The 21,013-nt window shown below is 38.7% G+C and overlaps 1 protein-coding gene across 1 annotated transcript; it reads left to right on the forward strand.

Moving 5' to 3' along the window:
• Nucleotides 1–270: 270 nt before the first annotated feature.
• Nucleotides 271–20,071, forward strand: ZDHHC15 (zinc finger DHHC-type palmitoyltransferase 15). Its single transcript, XM_063432066.1, has 12 exons — nucleotides 271–416; nucleotides 2,419–2,445; nucleotides 3,284–3,378; nucleotides 4,664–4,784; nucleotides 9,046–9,115; nucleotides 9,602–9,634; nucleotides 10,658–10,778; nucleotides 12,907–13,039; nucleotides 16,533–16,659; nucleotides 17,692–17,801; nucleotides 17,925–18,007; nucleotides 19,681–20,071. Exons 1-11 carry the CDS (start codon nucleotides 281–283, stop codon nucleotides 17,966–17,968), a joined length of 1,017 nt encoding a protein of 338 aa, XP_063288136.1. The 5' UTR covers nucleotides 271–280; the 3' UTR covers nucleotides 17,969–18,007; nucleotides 19,681–20,071.
• Nucleotides 20,072–21,013: the final 942 nt, after the last annotated feature.

Raw genomic sequence — 21,013 nt, forward strand, 5'->3', positions numbered from 1 at the left:
TTTACAATATGAATGAGATTTTATTTTAATTTTTACACTATTGATACATGAGGCTTATCTTACCAGGTCTGTGTAATTAAAATATCTGATCTAGAATAAGATAAGACAGGACTAGAAATAGGTACACTGAGGCATGGAGCAGTGTAGTGTCGCATATCCAGCAGTAGGGGTCGCTGCAGAATAAAGCGCGCCGAGACGCATGCGTATCTATTCAATGGGGGAGCCTAGGGTAATCGAGTGCCGACTCTCAGCCAAGAGTAGTGGAGCTCGGAGACGCAGGATGCATACTGGCTGCAGGATGGCACTGTCCAGGGGTCTGAGGTGCTGCCAGAGAGTGCTGTCCTGGGTGCCCGTGCTCATTATCGCCCTGGTGGTGCTGTGGTCTTACTATGCCTACGTGTGGGAGCTGTGCCTTGGTAAGCTGTCATGGTGTCAGTGTGTGGCTGCTTTGTCTGTGCTTTCATTGTGTGAGTGTCTGTCTGTGGATATCTTGTATGTTATTGTATATTTCGTCTGTGTTGATACATTGTATCAGCTGTTAGTTGTGTTAATACTGCTGGCTTGGGGACTTGTTTACATGTTTGATTACATGTCATTGGGAAAGCTGGTATTTCCTGCTGGGCTCTGATTTAACATCCGCATTTCAGGATTTATTTTCCTCCACAGATAACAAAACAGTAATGGTTGATCCTCCCCCTGCTTTTAATACATTTTATTTTTATAGATTTATTTTAATTTGTACTTATTGTTATGTATTTTTTTGGGGGGGGGGAGGTGTTTTTTTTTTTTTTTATGTATCTCTGGAGTCTGGGGTTTTACTGCTGTCATGTATACTTTTGCTCAGTGTGATTTGTGTATTTCTTCCTTTTAGAGTGTAAGGGCTTTTGAATTTTAGAATTGTTTGCCTTTAACTTAACACCCCTTGTAATATTAGTAATTAAGAGTAAAACATATAATATACACTTGCATGCAAGAACAAGAAAGCGGAATGCAAAACTCAATTTGGCACAGGTGTATTCACAATTATGTTCATTATACAACGATTTACTGTACATTGGAGTATCCATTGGGAGCCAATGTGTATGTATAGGGGAGTGTAGTGTGTGTGTTTGTATCTAGGGGCGGGCGGGCGTGCGGGTGTGTGTTTTACACTTATGTTCTCCGTTTAAATTAGTAGTTTATAGAGGCAACTTGACAGATACGCAGAAACCGCATGAGTGGTCAGAAATGGGTTAAAGAGACAAAGTATACAATTCAATGAGTAGATGGCAAATTTCTGATTGTATGGGCATATTTAATAGGAGAAATAAACACTCTGCATTAATTAACAGGATCTCAGGGAGTATTATGGGAATGTTTTATAAAAATGGGGAAACAAAGAAGGGAACAAGTTGTATTTGTGAATCTTGATGATTGAAAGTGGGCTTTTGTTCTTTGACATGTCTGAGCCTATGTTATACACAGTCACGTTTGGGGATAAATATTTGACAGAGCTACAAAAAAGAATATCAAGGTTGCTTTAGGCCTAGAACTCTGCCGGATGACACATTTTATTGTGTTCATCCTATCATTTGAGGTTCCTACAACAGCGGTTAAGGGAGCACTCCAAACACTGGAACCACTACAACCTGGTGTAGTAGTTATGGTGCCTAAAGTGCCGTGACTACCTCTAAGGAAAAGTAGTCAAACTGTCTGCAAATGGTTTGATAACTTCTCTTGGGGATACCTGTCACCTCGTCTTCTGCTGATGAAACTAAAGTGACATTAGCCAAGCACAGCATGGCCGAACTTTAGATCAGTGGAACTAACAGAAGCTAATAGCAGGAGCCTTGCTGGCATCAGCGCTCTGCACTTTATAATTGCACCATGAAAGGGATCCCTCACATGCTGCAAGTATAAAACCGCAGCAGTCACTTACACATCACAAGGACCGGATTCATCCACAGTAATTTAAAGGGCTGTATGCAGTTCTCACTTTGACAGAAGTGTTCTTAAAGGAACACTATAGTGTTAGGAATACAAAACTGCTTTCCCATGGGGATTTGGAAGATGCTGGATGTCCTCGTGCACAGCATGATGATGTCCAGCGTCGTTTCACGGAGTTAAACTGAGTGAAACTGCAGCAAGCACCTCTAGTGGCTGTCTGGGAGACCGCCACTAGTGGCAGTCGTAACCCTGCAATGTAAGCATTCTCTAAAACTGCAATGTTTTAGATTGCATGGTTAAGGGGACAGGGACACTACACCTACACCAGTTAAAGGAGATGAAGTGCTCTGAGTGAGTATCTTTAGGGGGATAAATAATGTAGACAGAATGGTTGAAACAGGCAATGCAAATAGAAATAAATAATTTTGGTTTCAGTAAATTGAATCTGATAGGCGTTATTTTGTAATGCACTCTTTCTATTTTCCTCCACAGTAACTGTAACATACCCATTGGAAAAAGGTAAGTGATTGCTATATGTACTAAATATATATATATATTTATTATTATTTTTTTATTCATGTGTGTGTTAAATGTAGGACAACCAGATTCATTTTCAAAGGCAATGTTATTTGTAAGACGCTTGGATATCAGCTTGGCTAATTTTTCAAAATACAAACAGTTTTCTCCCCCAAACGAATCGTGTCTGCTTTCAGTCTTGAAAACGGGCAGTGGTTCAACCAGTGACATCATCAGGTGTGTCTGTATTGCTGTCTTTTTACTTATTTTTTTTTTTTTTACTAAATAAATTGATTATACTGATATGGAGAGAAAACAGGTCTCTGCCTCTAAAGGAATAGTCAGAGATTCTCAGGTAAAAATGCAGTCTGATGAACTAGTTCCTCTGTAGACTACATAATGTATGGCCCGTGATCACTCATTTATGGTCTACTTTTGACCATATGCCATCAGTGTTTAAATACAGAGTGCTTATGCCATAACACAAAATACATTTTTGTAAGATTGGTAATTTATGGGTACTTGTTGTCTTTGGGAGCTAGGCATACATGGGATGCAAATTTGGCCCTTCTTGTAAACCTGAATGGTAAAGCTACAAAGACACAACATTTTACAATTTTTATTTACAGTCTGGATGTTTTAAAGATTTCATATTCTAGTCATGTGCTGCTCACAGGGTAAACCGGTATAGGAGCTAGTAGGCACTCTGTGAAGGAAAGACATTGGAATATTTATTTGGCACATTTGCCAATAAAGTTGTCATTGCTTGTTTTAGACTAGTGTGTTGTTAATTATCTTGATTTTTGTGTTTTTTTGTTTGTTTTTTTCTTTCTTTCCATAGTTACATACCTTATCATTTTCCATGCTGTTTTTCTGATCTTTTTTTGGACATACTGGAAAGCAGTTTTTACTCCCCCAAAGCAACCAAGTAAAAAGGTAAGAAGCCTTTTGTGAAAGATAGAGTTGTGTCTCAAAGTATATGATAGTTCCATGATGGCGTCATGCCCAAAACAGTTTTGTGAAAGAACATTCTGTAGACTTAAAGCTCTGACACCTTTTGGGTTCTTTGCATATTTTGCAAGGATCTCCATTGATTACAAAGGTGCATGGTTTGTGGTTGCCCGGGGGTGCAGCATAGGTGAGGTATAAATGTATAATGGTGCCCCTGCGAGTGCCAACATCTCCTTTCTTCAGCTACAGGCTCTTTATCCTCCAGGAGCCCCCATCAGTGCTCTACTTTCGTGCAACACTGATGTCTGTGTCCTACAAGATAACCGGAAACTCCATAGATATTGTCTTATGGCAGCGAGACAATGTCCATTTCCCACTACCGTCACTACGGGGGAATACAACTTTGATGGTGATAGCTCTGCCTTTTGTCAAGTGGAGGAAAAATACATCAAAGTACCTAATTTTTTTTTTTTTTTTTTTTAATGATCTCTTTTGAATGTATTAGAAATTAAGTGAAATTCCAACAAAGTCAATGTGAATATGTCATAAAGAGTTTATCTCTATGTAATACTCACAATGTGGGGGGATTGTCACTTTGACAACATTTAATAAAACACTGAAATTCACCTATAACTTGTGACATGTTCGGTTTTCTTTTAAAATTTATATTAAAACATTTTCAGATGACATCGTAACCCAGTTCAGACAGGGCAACGAAAGGACAAACATTGCAAATGAAGAGAAAATTAGAACCATTATGTAATTTCTCCTTTGTCTATGCTGACGGCACTTATAACAATGATTGGCAGGGAGCTAACATGGAAGAGCCCAGTTACAGGATCAAGAATGTGGATTTCTACATTTAATTTTATTTTTCACACCTCACAAGTACATATATGTTAAATACAGGGATAAGTAAACATATTAATACAAACCCTAGGAAATGACGGTTCCCCTATAAACCAATTAAAGCCAAGTTCTAACACTTCTAAAGTAAACCCCAAACTGTAGTAAACTGAAAAGTAAATTGCAAAGTTTTGGCTTAAAATAGCCAACCTGGGACTTTAGGAGAGTTGAAGACGCTTTCTAAATCAAACCAATTTAAAAGTCTATTTTTGTTTTTCAAATCAGTCTTCACCCTGTAAAGCATAGAAAGGTATGAGCAGTGAGAGTATTTCTTATATTATGTGCTGCTCTGTGATTCAGCGGGGCCCTGATCCAATTCAGGCTTGGTGGTTGTTTGTGACTCTATATGTAATTGTGGTTTCAGTTTTTGCTGTCCTACGCAGAAAAGGAGCGATATGATAATGAGGAAAATCCAGACGCTCAGAAGCAAATACTGGCGGAGTTTGCAAGGAAATTGCCAGTTTACACCAGGACTGGGAGTGGAGGTCAGTATATCACTTTCCATTTATGGGTCTTGGAGGAAATGTTTCCTTTCCCAGATCCTACTACAGTCTTTACAGTCCCTCGCAACCTTCACAGAATTGTTTTAAGCAAGAGAAATATAACCACAGTCAGAAGTCCAGATGCAGTATCTCATTTGCAGGTTTGATTCGGGACAAGATCAACTATTATCCCTACCGAGGTCAATAAAATGAAAACCATTAAAGGAACACTATAGGCACCCAGACCACTTCAGCTTAATGAAGTGGTCTGGGTGCCAGGTCCATCTAGGATTAACCCTGCCTGCTGTAAACATAGCAGTTTCAGAGAAACTGTTATGTTTACATTTGGGTTAATCCAGCCTCTAATGGCTGTCTCATTGACAGCCGCTAGATGCGCTTCCGCGCTTCTCACTGTGATTTTCACAGTGAGAAGATGCCAGCGTCCATAGGAAAGCATTGAGAATGCTTTCCTATGGACTGACTGAATGCGCTCGTGCCACGCATGTGCATTCAGCCGATGACAAGGAGGAGGAGAGTCCCCCGCCCGGCGCTGGAAAAATAGGTAAATTTAATCCCTTCCACCCACTAGAGCCCGTCGGGAGGTGGGCCCTGAGGGTGGGGGGAACTTAGAGACCCTATAGAGCCAGGAAAACGAGTATGTTTTCCTGGCACTATAGTGGTCCTTTAACCTGGGAGTTGAGAACATGTAAACTCCAAGGTATTCTTTCAAAATGTCAAACCCTTGATGTTTTAAATACTTTAATATTATTTTTACAACAAGGCTCAATATTTCCACTTGCCATTGGCATATTAAAATTCAGCCATGGTTAGTGTGCATGGACCCTCCAGCAACAGGTGGACTTTATGAAATATTCTCGTTGGAGGATAAACCTGCTAGCTGCATGGTTTCCTAGAATAGGGTAGGACAGCGGTTCCCAAACTGTGTGCCGCAGCGCCCTGGGGCACTGCGATGTGGACACTGGGGTGCTGCGGAATGTTTCTGCGGTGCTATGATTATAGCACGGGTGAAACATTACTGCTCAACAGGGGCCCGGTCAGGTGCCACGGTCCTTTAAGACCAGGATCGGACCCCTGTAATGTCGGCCGGGTGGAAGGAAATTACAGCCTGTCACTTCCTCCCAGCATCCTGCAGGGAGGCAGCGGGAGAGGAGCACTAAGAGCTCCAGACCCTTCACTCCCACCAGCAGCAGGACTCCAAGCCACTCTCCTGGCACATAAGGTAAACTGGCAGGAGGGTGACTGGAGATATTTAAAAAAAAAAAATCACAAAATACAGGCACACTCGTGCAATCTTACTCAAATATTACATACACACACCACTGCATTCAAACAAAAAATTAAAATAATATATACAAACACACCCCTTCACTCAAACACAAATACTTCACACAACTGTACATCCGCATTTAAAAGTGAACATTACATTCAGACACACCCGTGCAATCAAACGCAAACATTACACACAAACACACCCTTTATTAAAACACAATAACTATATACAAGCACCCCTCCAAACACCAACACTGTACATTACACTATAGCGCCAGTAAATGCCACAGCGCTGTACAGATCTGCAACCTAGAAATTTTGACTTGGGGTGCCTTGGAAAAATACTGAAATATGAAGGGCACCTTGAACCTAAAAAGTTTGGGAACCATTGGGGTAGGACATTGATGGCTTACATTGGCATGCAAGCTGTAGCGAAGCACGTTTTCCATGATGCTTATTTAGTTATAAAACTGGCTAAGCATTGTGTGAAATGTAGTTCTGAATTTTCTGGTGTTCCAAACCTAGTAATCACTGAAGTATGACCAAAGCTATACATATAGCTTGATGTCCACTAAATTCTACTACTTGCAAACATAGCCATTGTTTTATTTACTTCTAAAAAAATTAAATACCTGTATACTAACTGCAGCAAATAAATACACAAAAACAATTATTTGTCTTTTTTTTTTTGCATTATGTTTTAATAAAGTTTCGAACTCTATCACTGTGCTCAGTTTGTCCCCACACAGCAGTGCCCAGGTGACAGTCATTGTACAAATATTGGTACATTCTGTACTAGTCCGGCACTACCAGTAGGTGAACTAGGCAGCTTCCTGGGGTTGCAATCTATGAGTCACCAGCAGAAGGGGAGCGACTGCACATCGCTCTCCCTCCTGTCAGTCACTTATTAAATATTGTTAGTATTTTTTATGGGGTAATTAAGAGTGGTATTACGTTATGTTTGAAGAAATAAACCGCAAGCAGTGGTTAGATGATAAGGTAGCTGAATGGGAACAGACATTAGAGAAAAGGATAAAAATGAAGCAATGGTAGCGTGGCAGAATAGGTAGAAAAGTGCAACAAAGTACTAATTATTCTATTATAGCTTTGCATTATAACTTCAGTTCGTTTGTATAAACATGTCCTTTGGTGATGAATATATTGGTTTTTTCTCTGTCTAAAAATATGCATTGAATAATACTGTAGGCTTGTACAGGGACACACTGTCTAAAACTTGAAATACCGGTAGATACTCCCTGAACAATAGAACAAGCCTTGTCAAGATGATCAGAGTGGGAAAAGGTGAAACATGTAACACATTTAAGGTAAAGGTGACATTGTTTTGAGTTTGAAAAAAAAAATCGTAATTAAGCAAAATTAAAACAAGTAGTCCAAATTACAGTGTTGAAAAGTATCTATGAAAGTTTTAAGGACACCTGTGTTTGCACAGCTAATTGGAACAAAGCAACAAAATAGATGTCAATGTAGGCAGCTAAGGTTTTACAATGGTTCAGGTTTTTTTTTATTTTATTTAAACCATAAGAAGCCAGGTATTCAGTAAATTCAAGATGGACTGGTAAGACATTTGGACGGCTTGAGGATTACTGTTCATGGAGATATCACTGCTAAATGGATACATGAGCAAGTAAATACTCTGCGAGTAATTCAATGTAACAAGAGAGCAAGGTTTAACGTTTCTTTGAAGTAAATGAACGCTGATCTTATCTATTTTAAAAGGTAGGATAAAGCAAAGCCCAAATAAAGAAGGTTGCGTGATTTAGGTTTCAAGGGAAGCATTACCTTGTGTTACCTTAATAACTTTGGTTTGATGAGTTCGGAGTTTCATTCTCAGAGGATAAAAAGGTTGCAAGGTACTTTTAAACCCCCCAGCTGATGGTACTTTTAAATCCCCCAGCTGTGTATGCTATTCCTTGATCCGGATCAGTATTTTGGTAGAGGACGTGCGGTTAGCTATTTGAGGAACTCTGTACTATAAACCAGTGGAGTAAAAACTTTCTATTCAGAAGTGGGTATTGAAAAATGAGTTTATTGTTTGCAATTGTGTTCTGCCTCCATCCTAGTCCCGTGTTTAATTAATTAAGACCACATTATAATATTCTCATTGAAATACAACAGACACTCAATAGTGCATCCTTTGTGTAGTTGCTTATTCAGGAGTGTTCAGACATTTTTCTTTTTTACTTTTCTATTACTTGGGGAAACATACCATTTGCAGTTCAGACTGGTAACATCAATGTAGGTTTAGGTTTTTTGAGAGTTGTAGGTCATATAGAGTTCTACTGTACAATGATGACTGTTGAGCTACATCTCCCAGAAACCTTTGCCACGACTATAAAGCATTGCTGATGGAAAAAGCTCAGAAGGTCAAGTGAGCATCATGACTGGCTACATAACTTACTTGTTTGGTCAGAGCTTAGTTCAGAAGCATTAAATCTTATCTCCCAAACTCCCCTGATGACACAAATTCTCTGCAACATACAGATTTTTACTAGTTATGTTGTAAGTCTAATCCAGTTAACCATTTCTATAGATATTTGGCCAACCAGCTACAGAAAAAAATAAATCCTGGGCCAGCAACCCACAACATAAATAACAGAAAGTTCTTTGTTACAACAGTGTGGATATGGCAATGTTTTGGACCCAAATTATTAATAAAAAAGAAAGCTAGCTGGCTGTAAATGTAGCAGCTGTCAGGTGGAAATACTAGAATTAGTAAAAAATAAAAAATGTTTTTTTTTGCCAACTTTACTCTTATTTTAATCACATTGGTAACTTCCATCATAGATGCCTCTAACGTTTTTAAAACTAACCTGCATGTGTAAGAACCAGAAAGATTTCCATATTAACAATCAGTTCTAATAGACCACATTCCCTATAGTACTATTAAACATATGTCACTCCATGAACCCTTGGCAATTCTGTGCTAATCCTGTCTCTGTCATTTGTTTTACAGCTGTACGTTTCTGTGACAGATGCCAAGTAGTGAAACCTGATCGTTGCCACCACTGCTCCGTTTGTGGCATGTATGTAATCACCTTGACTTGCTTGTGTAATGCTCTGTACTTTGCGTGTAACAGGCATGCCACGCAATGAATCCTCCCATGTTTAACTGATGTGTGTTCTCTCTCCCAGTGAAAAGTCTGCTCTCGTTTAGCATGAAAAATTGGAATTTAATGATTAACAAACTATAAGCCCGTATTGTTTTTTTCTTTTACCTGTTGAAATCATAAAAGGTTACTTTGTTAGGGAAGTCATGTTGACAATTTTCATGTACTGATATTTTTTATTTTTTTATACATTGCCTACAAGTACTGTCTATCTCTGATATTCTAACATTAGCCATTAGCAGTTTGTGTAAACACTGTTGAATTGTTACAGATTCCTGCAAATAACCAGTTTGACAAATCACTTTGTCAGATATCAAAGGGGCTATGCGTGGAGATATAACTGCATTTGTTTCTGCTTAACCTTTAGCAAAATCATGGTGAATACTTTGTTTCTTGTCACAGGTGTATCCTAAAGATGGATCATCATTGTCCATGGTAAGTGCAGAGCGTAATATTCACTGGCATTTGTCTAACACTTGAGGGTAAAATAAAAGCTAGTATAACCTTATGCCCATGACACATAATTGGAAAGTGAATCTATCAGGGTAGTGAAGGGGGGCATCCTGTCAACAATCTATTATAAGACCATTAGAATAACAGGTAATCATATAATTTATTACGGACTACATTATTTATATTTCCTTACCCATTCAGTCCAGGCCTCTGGATTCTTATAACATATTTATTAGTGACACAAGCATTTCTGCATTTCATAATTCACAGTAGAAAAGGAAGCCACACTCTTATAAACACTAATAGGGTGCTCTTCAACAAGGGCTGGCAATCCCTCAATATTATGCAGTCAGAAGAAAATGGTGGTTCAGGCACTCCTTCAATTTAAGCAGCTTTATTGGACATCAACAGACATTGCAGCATTTTGGCCCACAAAGTTGGACAAAGGCCCCGCTATGGGCCAAAACGTTGCAATGTCTGTTCGTGGCCAATAAAACTGCTTAAATTGAAGGAGTGCCTGGACCACCATATTTTTCTGACTACATGCATTTCATAAGTATAATCTGAACATTAAAGTATTGAAAGAAATAAAACTAAATTAAATTCAGAGTATGGGGAAAAAAATAATGTGATTGTTGGTTGGGTACACAGTCCTGCCAATATGCGTTTTTTTGTTTGTTTGTTTTTTTTGCTAGTTTTTTTTTTTTTTATGATTATTATTTTTAAAATACACTATTACTTTCATTTTTGTTTCTTATTATGTGTTCTTTCTCTGTGTTTACTTGGGAGAAGGCTGATCTTAATTACGACTACGATTTGTTTTTACAGTTTGTGTGTGTGCTGTGAGTGTTTGTTTTTTATGAAAACATTACTTTTTTTTGGTTTCTTACACGTATATGTGTCATATTGGTCTTCAGTTTTGTTCAGCGCAATATACCATTCATTTTTTTCACAAAAACATTATTAGATTCTAATGAGTTTTAATTGAAACCATTACTCTCCCAGGGTGAACAATTGTATTGGATATTCAAACTACAAGTTCTTCCTCCTGTTCTTGGCATATTCAATGCTGTATTGCCTGTACATTGCTTCTACTGTCTTCAAATACTTCCTACTCTATTGGACAGTAAGTATTTAATTTCAGCATTGTGTTACCCTCCCCCCCTCCCCCCAACCCCCCCCCCCCCCCCCCCGCCTGCATTATATGTGTAATACATTAAGAATAAATAAAGAATATATCCATAGAGATCATTGTAGGCTCTCTCCCATGATGCTGCCTGCCAATTTTAGCAGATCAGTGAGGTATGGGAGTATTACTAACAATGCATTCACATAAAAAGCACTTAAGTTTAAAAATCGTTTATGTGGGTGCTTATATTGACTTGTGTCTATGCTGAGCAATTAAAAGGACAGTGTTGTCACCAAATAACATTAGCTTAATGAAGCAGTTTTAGTGTATAGATCATGCCTCTGCAGTGTCACTGCTCAATTCTCTGCCATTTAGGAGATAAATAACTTTTGTTTCTGTCCGTGCACACAGCACAGCACTACGTTATACCGCATCCATTACTTATATCGCATCCATCAACCAATGAACTTACATAAACGTTCATAGGGTTCACATCACTGACAATAGCCATTCATATTTCTTATTGTATCCACATAACACAATGCAGCCACAGGTCACTCTTCTGGCACCCATATCTCAATGCACTGGTTATTCACCAAAATGGTATTCCCCTCACAGACAGCACCCACACGGTACCTATCATCCACCCAACTAGTACCTGCATCACAAGCTTTCACCCATCAGTCACTCCAGTGGAATCCATCAGCCTCCTCACTTCACACATAGAACTCTGAAATCACATGAATCTCACACACAACATCCACATTGCACGCGGTTCCTACATCTCAAAAACTGCACTTACGCTTTCTGAATAGCTACACATGACATTGAAATTGAAATCACACTCAGTGCTGCTTTGGCATCCACATGCATCTTATCAGTAAATGTATCGTACTAATCTATACTAGTTATTTAAGAAGAAAAAAATATGTGAAAGAATTGCAGTAGGGCACAATCCGTCCACAGTGGCATCTGAAATATGAAGAGTGTCACTTGGCAAGAAACTGCATTATGTCAGTTTATTTGTAGAGTTTAGTTTTATTTGCTTTTTAACAAGCTGGGTAGAGCAGTGCTCAACCTACCTGTTGCATGTGAGTCCTGCCTGCTACCTGTATTGCAGTCAACTTCACAGGAGGGCAGATGAGTGGCAGAAACTAGCACAGTTTAAACAATGGTTAAAAAGCTCTGTAAAGAGCAGGATGTGACACTCTAGACCAGTCATCTCCAAATCCAACTGCAGATGTTGCTAAACTGCAATCCCCATGCTCCTCTAGACATTTGTTGCATTCACAGAATTCTGGGAGTTGTATGCCATCAACATCTGGGACCAGAGTTTGAGATCACTGGTATAGATGCAAAATCAAAAAAAAATAATCTTCAGAGGCAGAAGACACAGCTGCTGGCAGCCATTAGCAGATCGTTTTTGGGACAGCTGACCACTTTAGGCTGCATTAGATGACTCTGAACACTGTGGTATTTGGAGCTGCATTTAGTGGTTCTTATTTTGTTGGAATTTCAAAGAGAATCTGAATATTTAGGTTTTGCTGCACAATTTAGTTTAGCATTAATATGGATTGATGTTGTCCTGGTTCCTGAAGTGTCCCTTTAGCCTAAAAGTTTTTGAACTTTCAAATTCTTCCAGTCTGTGGAATGTTTTCTAAAACCTTTTAGAACATTTGTGTAGCAAGCATGTCCAAGACATTGACGTTTATAGCCCATTACAGAACAATGCTCCTCTCCTTCCAGCATTTTCCAAGCTATGTGATTATACATGATGATACATTAATGGCGATCAATACACTTTTATACTAATAGATTAAAGCAGTGAAAAACTAAATCGTACATTTATTTACAATGAGTTTTTGTATCATGAGCAATTTGTGCAGCAACATTGTTAAGAGGGATATAATCAACTTGGAAACTAATGAATTGACCAACCTGATTGCAGCACTTGTACAACTTTACACCAGATTTTCCCTTTGTAAATGCTCCCCTGGATTGCTTTTTCCTTACTTCTTTTAATATTCCGGTTTAAAAAAAAAAAAAAAAGAAAACTAAACTTTTTAGCAACGTTGATGAGTTGTTGTTGTGTTTTTTTTTCTTCTTCTTCTCCTCTTTGCCACAGGATGAATTATCCAATGGACGAGCCAAATTCCATGTCCTTTTTTTGCTCTTCGTATCGCTCATGTTTTTCATAAGCCTTATGTTCCTCTTTGGCTATCATTGCTGGCTGGTTGGTATGAACAGAACCACCCTGGGTAAGTTGTTGTTTAACTTGTGTACTTAGATGAAATTCAATCTTTATGAGAGAGTGATCATAAGGTTCCTTACTTAAAGGATCACTATAGTGTCAGGAAAACAAATCGGTTTTCCTGACACTATAGTACCCTGAGGGTGCCCCCACCCTCAGGGTCCCCCCCCCCGTGGTGCTGAAAGGGTTAAAAAACCCTTCAGTTACTCACCTTATTCCACCGCCGGGCTCTCTTACCTCTCCTCCCCCGCCGACGTCAGCTCCCCTGTCTGACGTCAACAGAGTGGAATGCGCATGCGCAGCAGTGCCGCACGCACATTCAAAGTGTCCATAGGAAAGCATTTCTCAATGCTTTCCTATGGACGCTCTGCGTGATGGAGGCATAATATACCTCCAGCGTCGCAGATGCGTCTCTAGTGGCTGTCCGGAAGACAGCCACTAGAGGCTGGCTTAACCCCAAATGTAAACATAGCAGTTTCTCTGAAACTGCTATGTTTACAGCAGGCAGGGTTAACCCTAGAGTGACCTGGCACCCAGACCACTTCATTAAGCTGAAGTGGTCTGGGTGACTATAGTGTCCCTTTAAGTGTAAATTCAAAATAATTTAAAATTTGAGGCCAAAATAGCATTGAAAAATAATCTCCAATTTAGCTGTTTAACTGTTTTCAGTGTGGATGATTCAAATATGAAATCTACTTTGACTTGACAACAAACCACACTTCAGTAAGTAACCCTCTCTCCGTGTGCCTACAAGATTTTATTTAATGTAAATCTTACTCACAAACATGCACACAACCTTCCATAAACATGCGTGAAACATGCTTTGTTTCAAGCAACCAAAACATCTGTGTTTCAGTTTTTCCAGATTTTGATTCCAATGCGTTTCAGACGAAGTTTATTTTACAGCTTAAGTCACCCCAAACCAAAGCTTGTTAACGGCTGGGTGAGGATACAAAATTGGGTTCCCATCCTATTTCAGTGCGTCTCCAGTGGTTAAAACAGGCACACCATACTGGTCAGTCTCTAGGTAACTTACCATAATATATTGTTTACTGTTGATGTAGACCCTTATGACACTGATATAGTCTAATGACGGTTATATTTTTTTCTACATAAATATAGTTATGTTTACATAGAATATGAACAAAGGAAAACTGAGCTTATTTTAAAACTGAAGAATAGGTCTCCAAATGAATACCACGTGCATCATTTGGGTCCATGCTATAAAAAAGACCACTATCCAGAATACATCACTTGTGGACTATATTTTTCTGCTATGGCTCAGCAGTTTTGTGTGTTACAATTGCTTTTTACAATTTCCTATGGAAAGCACAAAGGCAAGGGAAAAATGTTACAAGTGCGTTACCTGACTGTTTCCAATTGCCTACAGAAATAGGTGTACTTCTGGGAATAGGAGGTAATAAATTATATTATTCGTATTGTGCAAAAATAGGATACCTTCTAGCATGCATGTTAAGAAAGTCAATATATCTTGGCTTAGATACTTTAATATAAAGATGAGCACGTTTATTTTATTATGTGCTTCAAACCTATCCTTAAAGGGACACTATAGTCACCTGAACAACTTTAGCTTAATAAAGCAGTTTTGGTGTATAGAACATGCCCCTGCAGCCTCACTGCTCAATCCTCTGCCATTTAGGAGTTAAATCCCTTTGTTTATGAACCCTAGTCACACCTCCCTGCATGTGACTTTCACAGCCTTCCATAAACACTTCCTGTAAAGAGAGCCCTATTTAGACTTTCTTTCTTGCAAGTTCTGTTTAATTAAGATTTTCTTATCCCCTGCTATGTTAATAGCTTGCTAGACCCTGCAAGAGCCTCCTGTATGTGATTAAAGTTCAATTTACAGATTGAGATACAATTATTTAAGGTAAATTACATCTGTTTGAAAGTGAAACCAGTTTTTTTTTCATGCAGGCTCTGTCAATCATAGCCAGGGGAGGTGTGACTAGGGCTGCATAAACAGAAACAAAGTGATTTAACTCCTAAATGGCAGTGAATTGAGCAGTGAAATTGCAGGGGAATGATCTATACACTAGAACTGCTTTATTTAGCTAAAGTAATTTAGGTGACTATAGTGTTCCTTTAAATACCAATATGTGAGCTTCAGGGAGCCTAGAACTTCCCAGCCCTATTCCTTTCCTCTGAATCGGTTTCATGCTTTATGCTTCGCTCTTCAAAGTATTAGAAATGGTTTACTGTTCTGTTGTGCTCTCTCTGCAGTGCAGGAGGCTGCAGAATAAATAGATCTGCAACCCTTTCTGCAGATGAATTATTTCAATGCTCTGCCTTCCTCTGAAGTTCTCAGATCAAGTAGTGTCCAGCTCCACAGTTCAGCCCTGGATATTTCAGCACTAGCAAACACCGCTTTCTCTGATCCTTATTAAAACACCTTGGAAACATAGCACCATAACCTCTCAGCAGCTAATGTTGTAATGAGAAGCTGTTTTGGCAACACACACTAGCTGCACAAACCCCCCTAAGTAATTTTCATCCTTTAATTACCCAATTAGTTGCTTTATACGTACAATGTCTGCTAACATAATGCCAGTGTTGCACTGCATACAAAGTGCTGTGTTTAGTCGGTTTAGAAGCTTAGTTTTTTTTTTTTTTTTTTTAATGCAGTCGTATCTTCTCATCATCTTAGAATTTCTATGTGGCGTGTGATGTATTTTGCTATTTTAAAATGAACCTGTCCTGTCAAGTTCACTTTAACTACTATCGCCTACTTAAACAATTTATCCTAGATTTAAATCATGTATTTCATAGCTTTTAAGTTATTAAACAACAATGTACCTCATTTTCTGCATTGAATGTCATCATGGAACAGTCATGGGTATAATACCTAAACTTTTCCATGTCATTTGCGCTGCCTAGGAATTCTATAATGTAATTTATGAGAAAAGCTAAATTAAAATAGAGACACCTACATAATCACAGCATTTTTTTGCAAACATTACTCTAGCTTATGGAAGACAGACCAGGGCATTTATGTTCTGGCTCTGTCCTGAGATTAGGGACCCTGTACTGTGTGCTGTTTCTTACAGGGAATGGTGCATAAGTTATTTCAAAGTGAACTTAACATTAAAAAAAGGCTAAAGTAGCCCACCTGGAATAAATTGTCCTAGTCAGTTAGGCTTCTTGTTTGGCTACTTGGACCTTACATTTTAAATTCAGTGCAAATTCCCACCAATTATTACTTTAGTAAATATTTATGTAAAAGTCTTGATAAAGGTTTATAAATAAGGGAACACTGTGACTCCAGTTACTTGATTATAAGTTTACAATTATTTATAATACTTTGAGTGTCCACAGCCCACGCAAAAAGCACTACTACATTAACCAAACTACAGTGCTCGTCATTTTTCGAAGTGAAGAAGTATGATGTCTACACATATTCAGTCATTTGGTTCTGCAGAATATCTCATGTTTTAGCTCGTGAGAGTTCATTTAAATTCCTTCTTTTGTACTATATTTAGAAGCGTTTGCAGTCCCAGTTTTTCAGACTGGTCCTGACAAAAATGGCTTCAACCTTGGCGTCCGGAGGAACATTACACAGGTTTTGGGGAAGCATTGGAGATTGTGGTTCATTCCAGTGTTCACAAGGTAAGTGTCTGTTAGAACTGTGTCTAATCTGCTATGTTATTTGATAAGCCTATGGCTGTGGGAAAAAAAACCCTAATGAAATAAAATATCTAATTACACTCTTAAATGTTTTTGTATACCATTATAAATTCATTTGTAAAACATGTAACCTAACCCTATAGTGATACACTAATATTTTAAAGGATCACTATAGGGTCAGGAACACAAACATGTATTCCTGACCCTATAGTGTTAACACCACCATCTAGCCCCCTGGGCCCCTCATGCCTCCATAAATATAGCAAAATCTTACTGTATTCATGCCTGAATCTGTAAATCTGCATGCTGTTAGACTCAGAAAAACAAGCAGTCTGCTGACATGTGGTAGCCTGATCCAATCACAGTGCTTCCCCATAGGATTGGCTGAGGCAGATCAGGGGCAGAGCCAGCATGATTCAAACACAGCCCTGGCCAATCAGCATCTCCTCATAGAGATGAATTGATTAATGAAGCTCTATGAGGAAAGTTCAGTGTCTACATGCAGAGGGAGGAGATCCTGAATCATAGGATGCTGTGCACAGTGCTGCCCTGTGCTCTGCTGACAGCAGATCTGAGTGGATGGAGGCATATTATGCCTCCATCAACTCCAAAGTCCCTCTGGTTCACTCTGAGTGACTGCAACTGGAGGTGTTCCTAGCTTTCAATGTAAACACTGTATTTTCTCAGAAAATACAGTGTTTACATGAGGCTGCAGGGAGCTATAGTTCTCACCTGAACAACCTCATTAAGCTGAAGTTGTTCAGGTGACTATAGTGTCCCTTTTAATTTATTAGTCTCCCTCAGATTGCATTGAAAAGGAGGTTTTGCTTACCTTTTCACCTTCACCGCAGCTGGCCCCGCCTCCATGGCTGAGATGATCAAATTTTAACGATTTTACAAAAATCACATTTACATGTTGTAACTGTATATTACAGCTTTTATGGGTATGCTGATTTAAATTTACAGCTTTGTTAACCACCCTTTCTGATCTGAAATCTCTTCTTCTATTCCAAGCCTTGGTGATGGATTTTCCTTCCCCATGAGAACGGTTAGTGAATCTCAAAACCCACTTTTATCCAGAGAGGACCATTGGGATGAAGAAGCAAGTGACGAAGAAAATCCAGGTACAATGATGAAATAAAACCATATGTTCACGTTCTTATATATAACAGGCTGTCTTTCAGTGATAATGAAGCTGACAGAAAACCTTAGTCTATCATGACCATGTCTCTTCCTATGTTTTATAGCTTCCTATGAATCGTCAGACATTACCATTCAGATAGATAAATAACTTTCTACAGGGCTCAAGAGGAACAGTTTTCATGAAACGGTGAGTTTAGAATCTGATACAGCAATACATGTATGACTTCCCAGCTACTATATAATTATGCCCCTACTTACCTCAGTGCTCGATAAACCCCAGGCACCGTGGCGACTAGGGAATTTGCCTGGGATTAGTGAGCCCATTCAGCCCCCGTAGTGACTGGCCACCTGCGATGTGAGGTGGCAGGTGGCTCATAGAGTGCGGAGACATGCAGCTCACAGTGAGCCCTCCAGTGATGCCGGGAGTGAGAATATGACATCACTCTGGCCCGGCTCAATAAACAGTGCGCAAGGGAGCAGGAAGATGATCAGAGCAACCACACTGGGGCCCAGGGAAAGGTAGTGAGGTTGGGTGGACAAATTTGACAAGAGTGTTTGTGAGTGTTTGTGAGTGTTTGTGAGTGTTTGTGAGTGTTTGTGAGTGTTTGTGAGTGTCTGTGAGTGAGTGTCTGTGAGTGAGTGTCTGTGTGTCTGTGAGTGAGTGTTTGTGTGTGTCTGAGTCTGTCTGTCTGAGTGTTTCTGTGTGTCTGTCAGTGAATGCGTCTGTTTAGGTGACCGGCCAGCTCTTAGATTCCAAGCAAATTTGTCAAGCCCTGACTTACATTATTATTATTATTTGTAAAGTGCCAACAAATTCTGTAGCGCTGTACAATGGGTGGACTAACAGACAACTATTTGCAACAAGGCGAGTTGGACGCATAGGGACAGAGGAGGTTGATGGCCCTGCTCAAACAAGCTTACATTCTAGAGAGGAATGTTAACAATAGAATCTTAGGGCAGGACATAATTATTGCAATCCAACAACAATTGTTTGACTGAATCTTGTTTAATGATTAAGAGGTTGTTACGCAAATGTGGAAAAAATGTCCTTGTTTGTATCTATGACTTCATACAGCCTTTTTGACATATGCAGGCATATATCACATAAATACATAATAAATGTAGACAGCAGGCAGCAATGGCAATAAGCATAATGTCCACTAGGTCACCTCCTACTCTGATCTTTTTCACCTATGTGTCCCTCACTGCTACTGGATTATCTATGTATAACTCATGTTAGGTTTTTGTTTCCAATGTAGGTGTGTAGAATTGTGAAGCATGATTTATGTGGGTGTTTAATGTCATGTGCTTGCATTGTTTGTCACAGGATCTGACTACTAAATTTTCAATCCTTAAATTAGACAAAATTAGTCAATCAATGCGTTGGATGATGGAACTATGGACGATTAGTTTTTTTTCCCCCAATGTAGGTGTGTAGAATTGTGAATCTTCATTTATGTGGGTATTTAATGTCATGTGCTTGCATTATTTGACAAAGTGAGTCAATCAATGAGTTAATGGAACTAGGGACGTTCATTTCTTTTTTTTCTTTTTCTTTTTTTTTTTTTTTTTTAGCCAAAAATCTCAAATATTAGATTATGCTTTTTTTTTTAAATTGAAAGGGGATAATAGTGGGGAAAATAAGTATTAGGTGACTATGAATTACATGAGCTATGTAACTGTAGTAGGGAGTAGTAACAAATTCAATTTTGAGAGTTAAAGTAATTGTGTATTTATTCTATAATTGTGCAATCCAAATCAAAAAAAGACATAAAAGCAAGAACAACAAAGCTGATATAGAGCAAGTTGAGCATGTTGGTGTTTATCCTATAATTCAGTTATCATGTCTCTGTTCTTCAGGGGGAAGTCATTGGAAATTGTAACCTGGAATGGCCTCTACTCTATTCAAAAGATCTAGCAGCCAAGCTCCCTGTTCTGGCACATTTGCAGCTGCAGAATTCAAACCTCAGGCGCAGCAGCTCATAACCTGCCAGTGTTTTAAGGATCTGCTGTTTTTTGGAGAGTTGGAATTATAATGGGTAGAAAAGTGGACCGACAAGAAAGTTGGAAATTAGGTATATTGATTCAACTTGTGCACATTTTACAGTACCAGAGCTTGGTTTGGATTTTTTTTTATTATAGTCACTAAATAGGATTTTGTATTAATTCAGTTAGAGGGACACTTCTTCTAATGCATTATGTAGATAATGCATTAAAAGTGTGTGTGTGTGTGTGTGTGTGTGTGTGCGCGTGCGTGCGTGCGTGCGTGTTGTCCTGGGTCCAAACCATCAACGGTGATTGCTGAAATTAAGGAACAGCTAGGAGATCTCAGACAATCTCTGATCAGTCACTGAAATCAACATATGTATTAGCATACCAAAAAATGTTTACATATTCCAAGTATGTGTGCATTTTCCATGCTAGTAAAGATGCATATAGGATGGCCATTTTACGAACAAGGTGGCAGTTATAAGGGAATATTCTACTTGATGTCTCCTGTTTCAAGTTAAATTGCATGTATTATTCTCATCCCAAAGATGAGTAACAAAAAGTTAATCCCCTATTATTATTGTTGTTGTTGTTTTTTTGTGGGGTTTATTTTTTTAAAATACTAAAGCACCAACTTGATTGGCAGCTTACTCTAGATCATATGACCTTGTTACAGCCAATATGTATCCAAGAACTAAATGGCTTAAATAAGTGAACTTAAGCAGAAACAAGTAAATGAAGGCAATTAACCAAATTTTATAGCTTCGTCCAACGTTATTAAATGCCACATTGTAAGCCGCTGGGTAACTGCTTTATGTATATATTGATGTTTTTTGGGAGGTTTGTTATAATAATTTTTTTTTTTTTTAAATGCCTCTAAGCTGTGAAATGATCTGTTGCTATTTTCTTAACTAAACTAAATGCATGTACTCATTGAGGTTCTGTAAAGGAAATTCATCAACATGTGATCAAAGCAGTGTGGTGTGTTTGTAGAGGTGATGCACATATCAGTGGGATGTGCCTGTTGGTTTCCATGATGACTGTTCCATCTTTTAAAACGTTATGACACTTTTCTGAATACAACAGTTTGTTAAATCTCCCTTATTTTCTTTTCTTTCACCTGACCAGTTTAGTCTGACATGTGATCCATTGAAATACTACAGTTTGTTTTCCACCTCAATTTCCCATTCAATCTTAACTTTTT

The sequence above is a fragment of the Pelobates fuscus genome, chromosome 9 (assembly GCF_036172605.1).
Source record: "Pelobates fuscus isolate aPelFus1 chromosome 9, aPelFus1.pri, whole genome shotgun sequence".
Classification (NCBI taxonomy): domain Eukaryota; kingdom Metazoa; phylum Chordata; class Amphibia; order Anura; family Pelobatidae; genus Pelobates; species Pelobates fuscus.

What these genes read in the sequence shown, in the direction of transcription:
- ZDHHC15 (XM_063432066.1), top strand. Translation starts at nt 281, where the DNA reads ATGCATACTGGCTGCAGGATGGCACTGTCCAGGGGTCTGAGGTGCTGC. An exon ending in CAAAGCAACCAAGTAAAAAG is followed by an intron (nt 3,379 to 4,663) that starts GTAAGAAGCCTT and finishes TTGTGGTTTCAG; the next exon opens with TTTTTGCTGTCCTACGCAGA. An exon ending in TTCATTCCAGTGTTCACAAG is followed by an intron (nt 16,660 to 17,691) that starts GTAAGTGTCTGT and finishes TTCTATTCCAAG; the next exon opens with CCTTGGTGATGGATTTTCCT.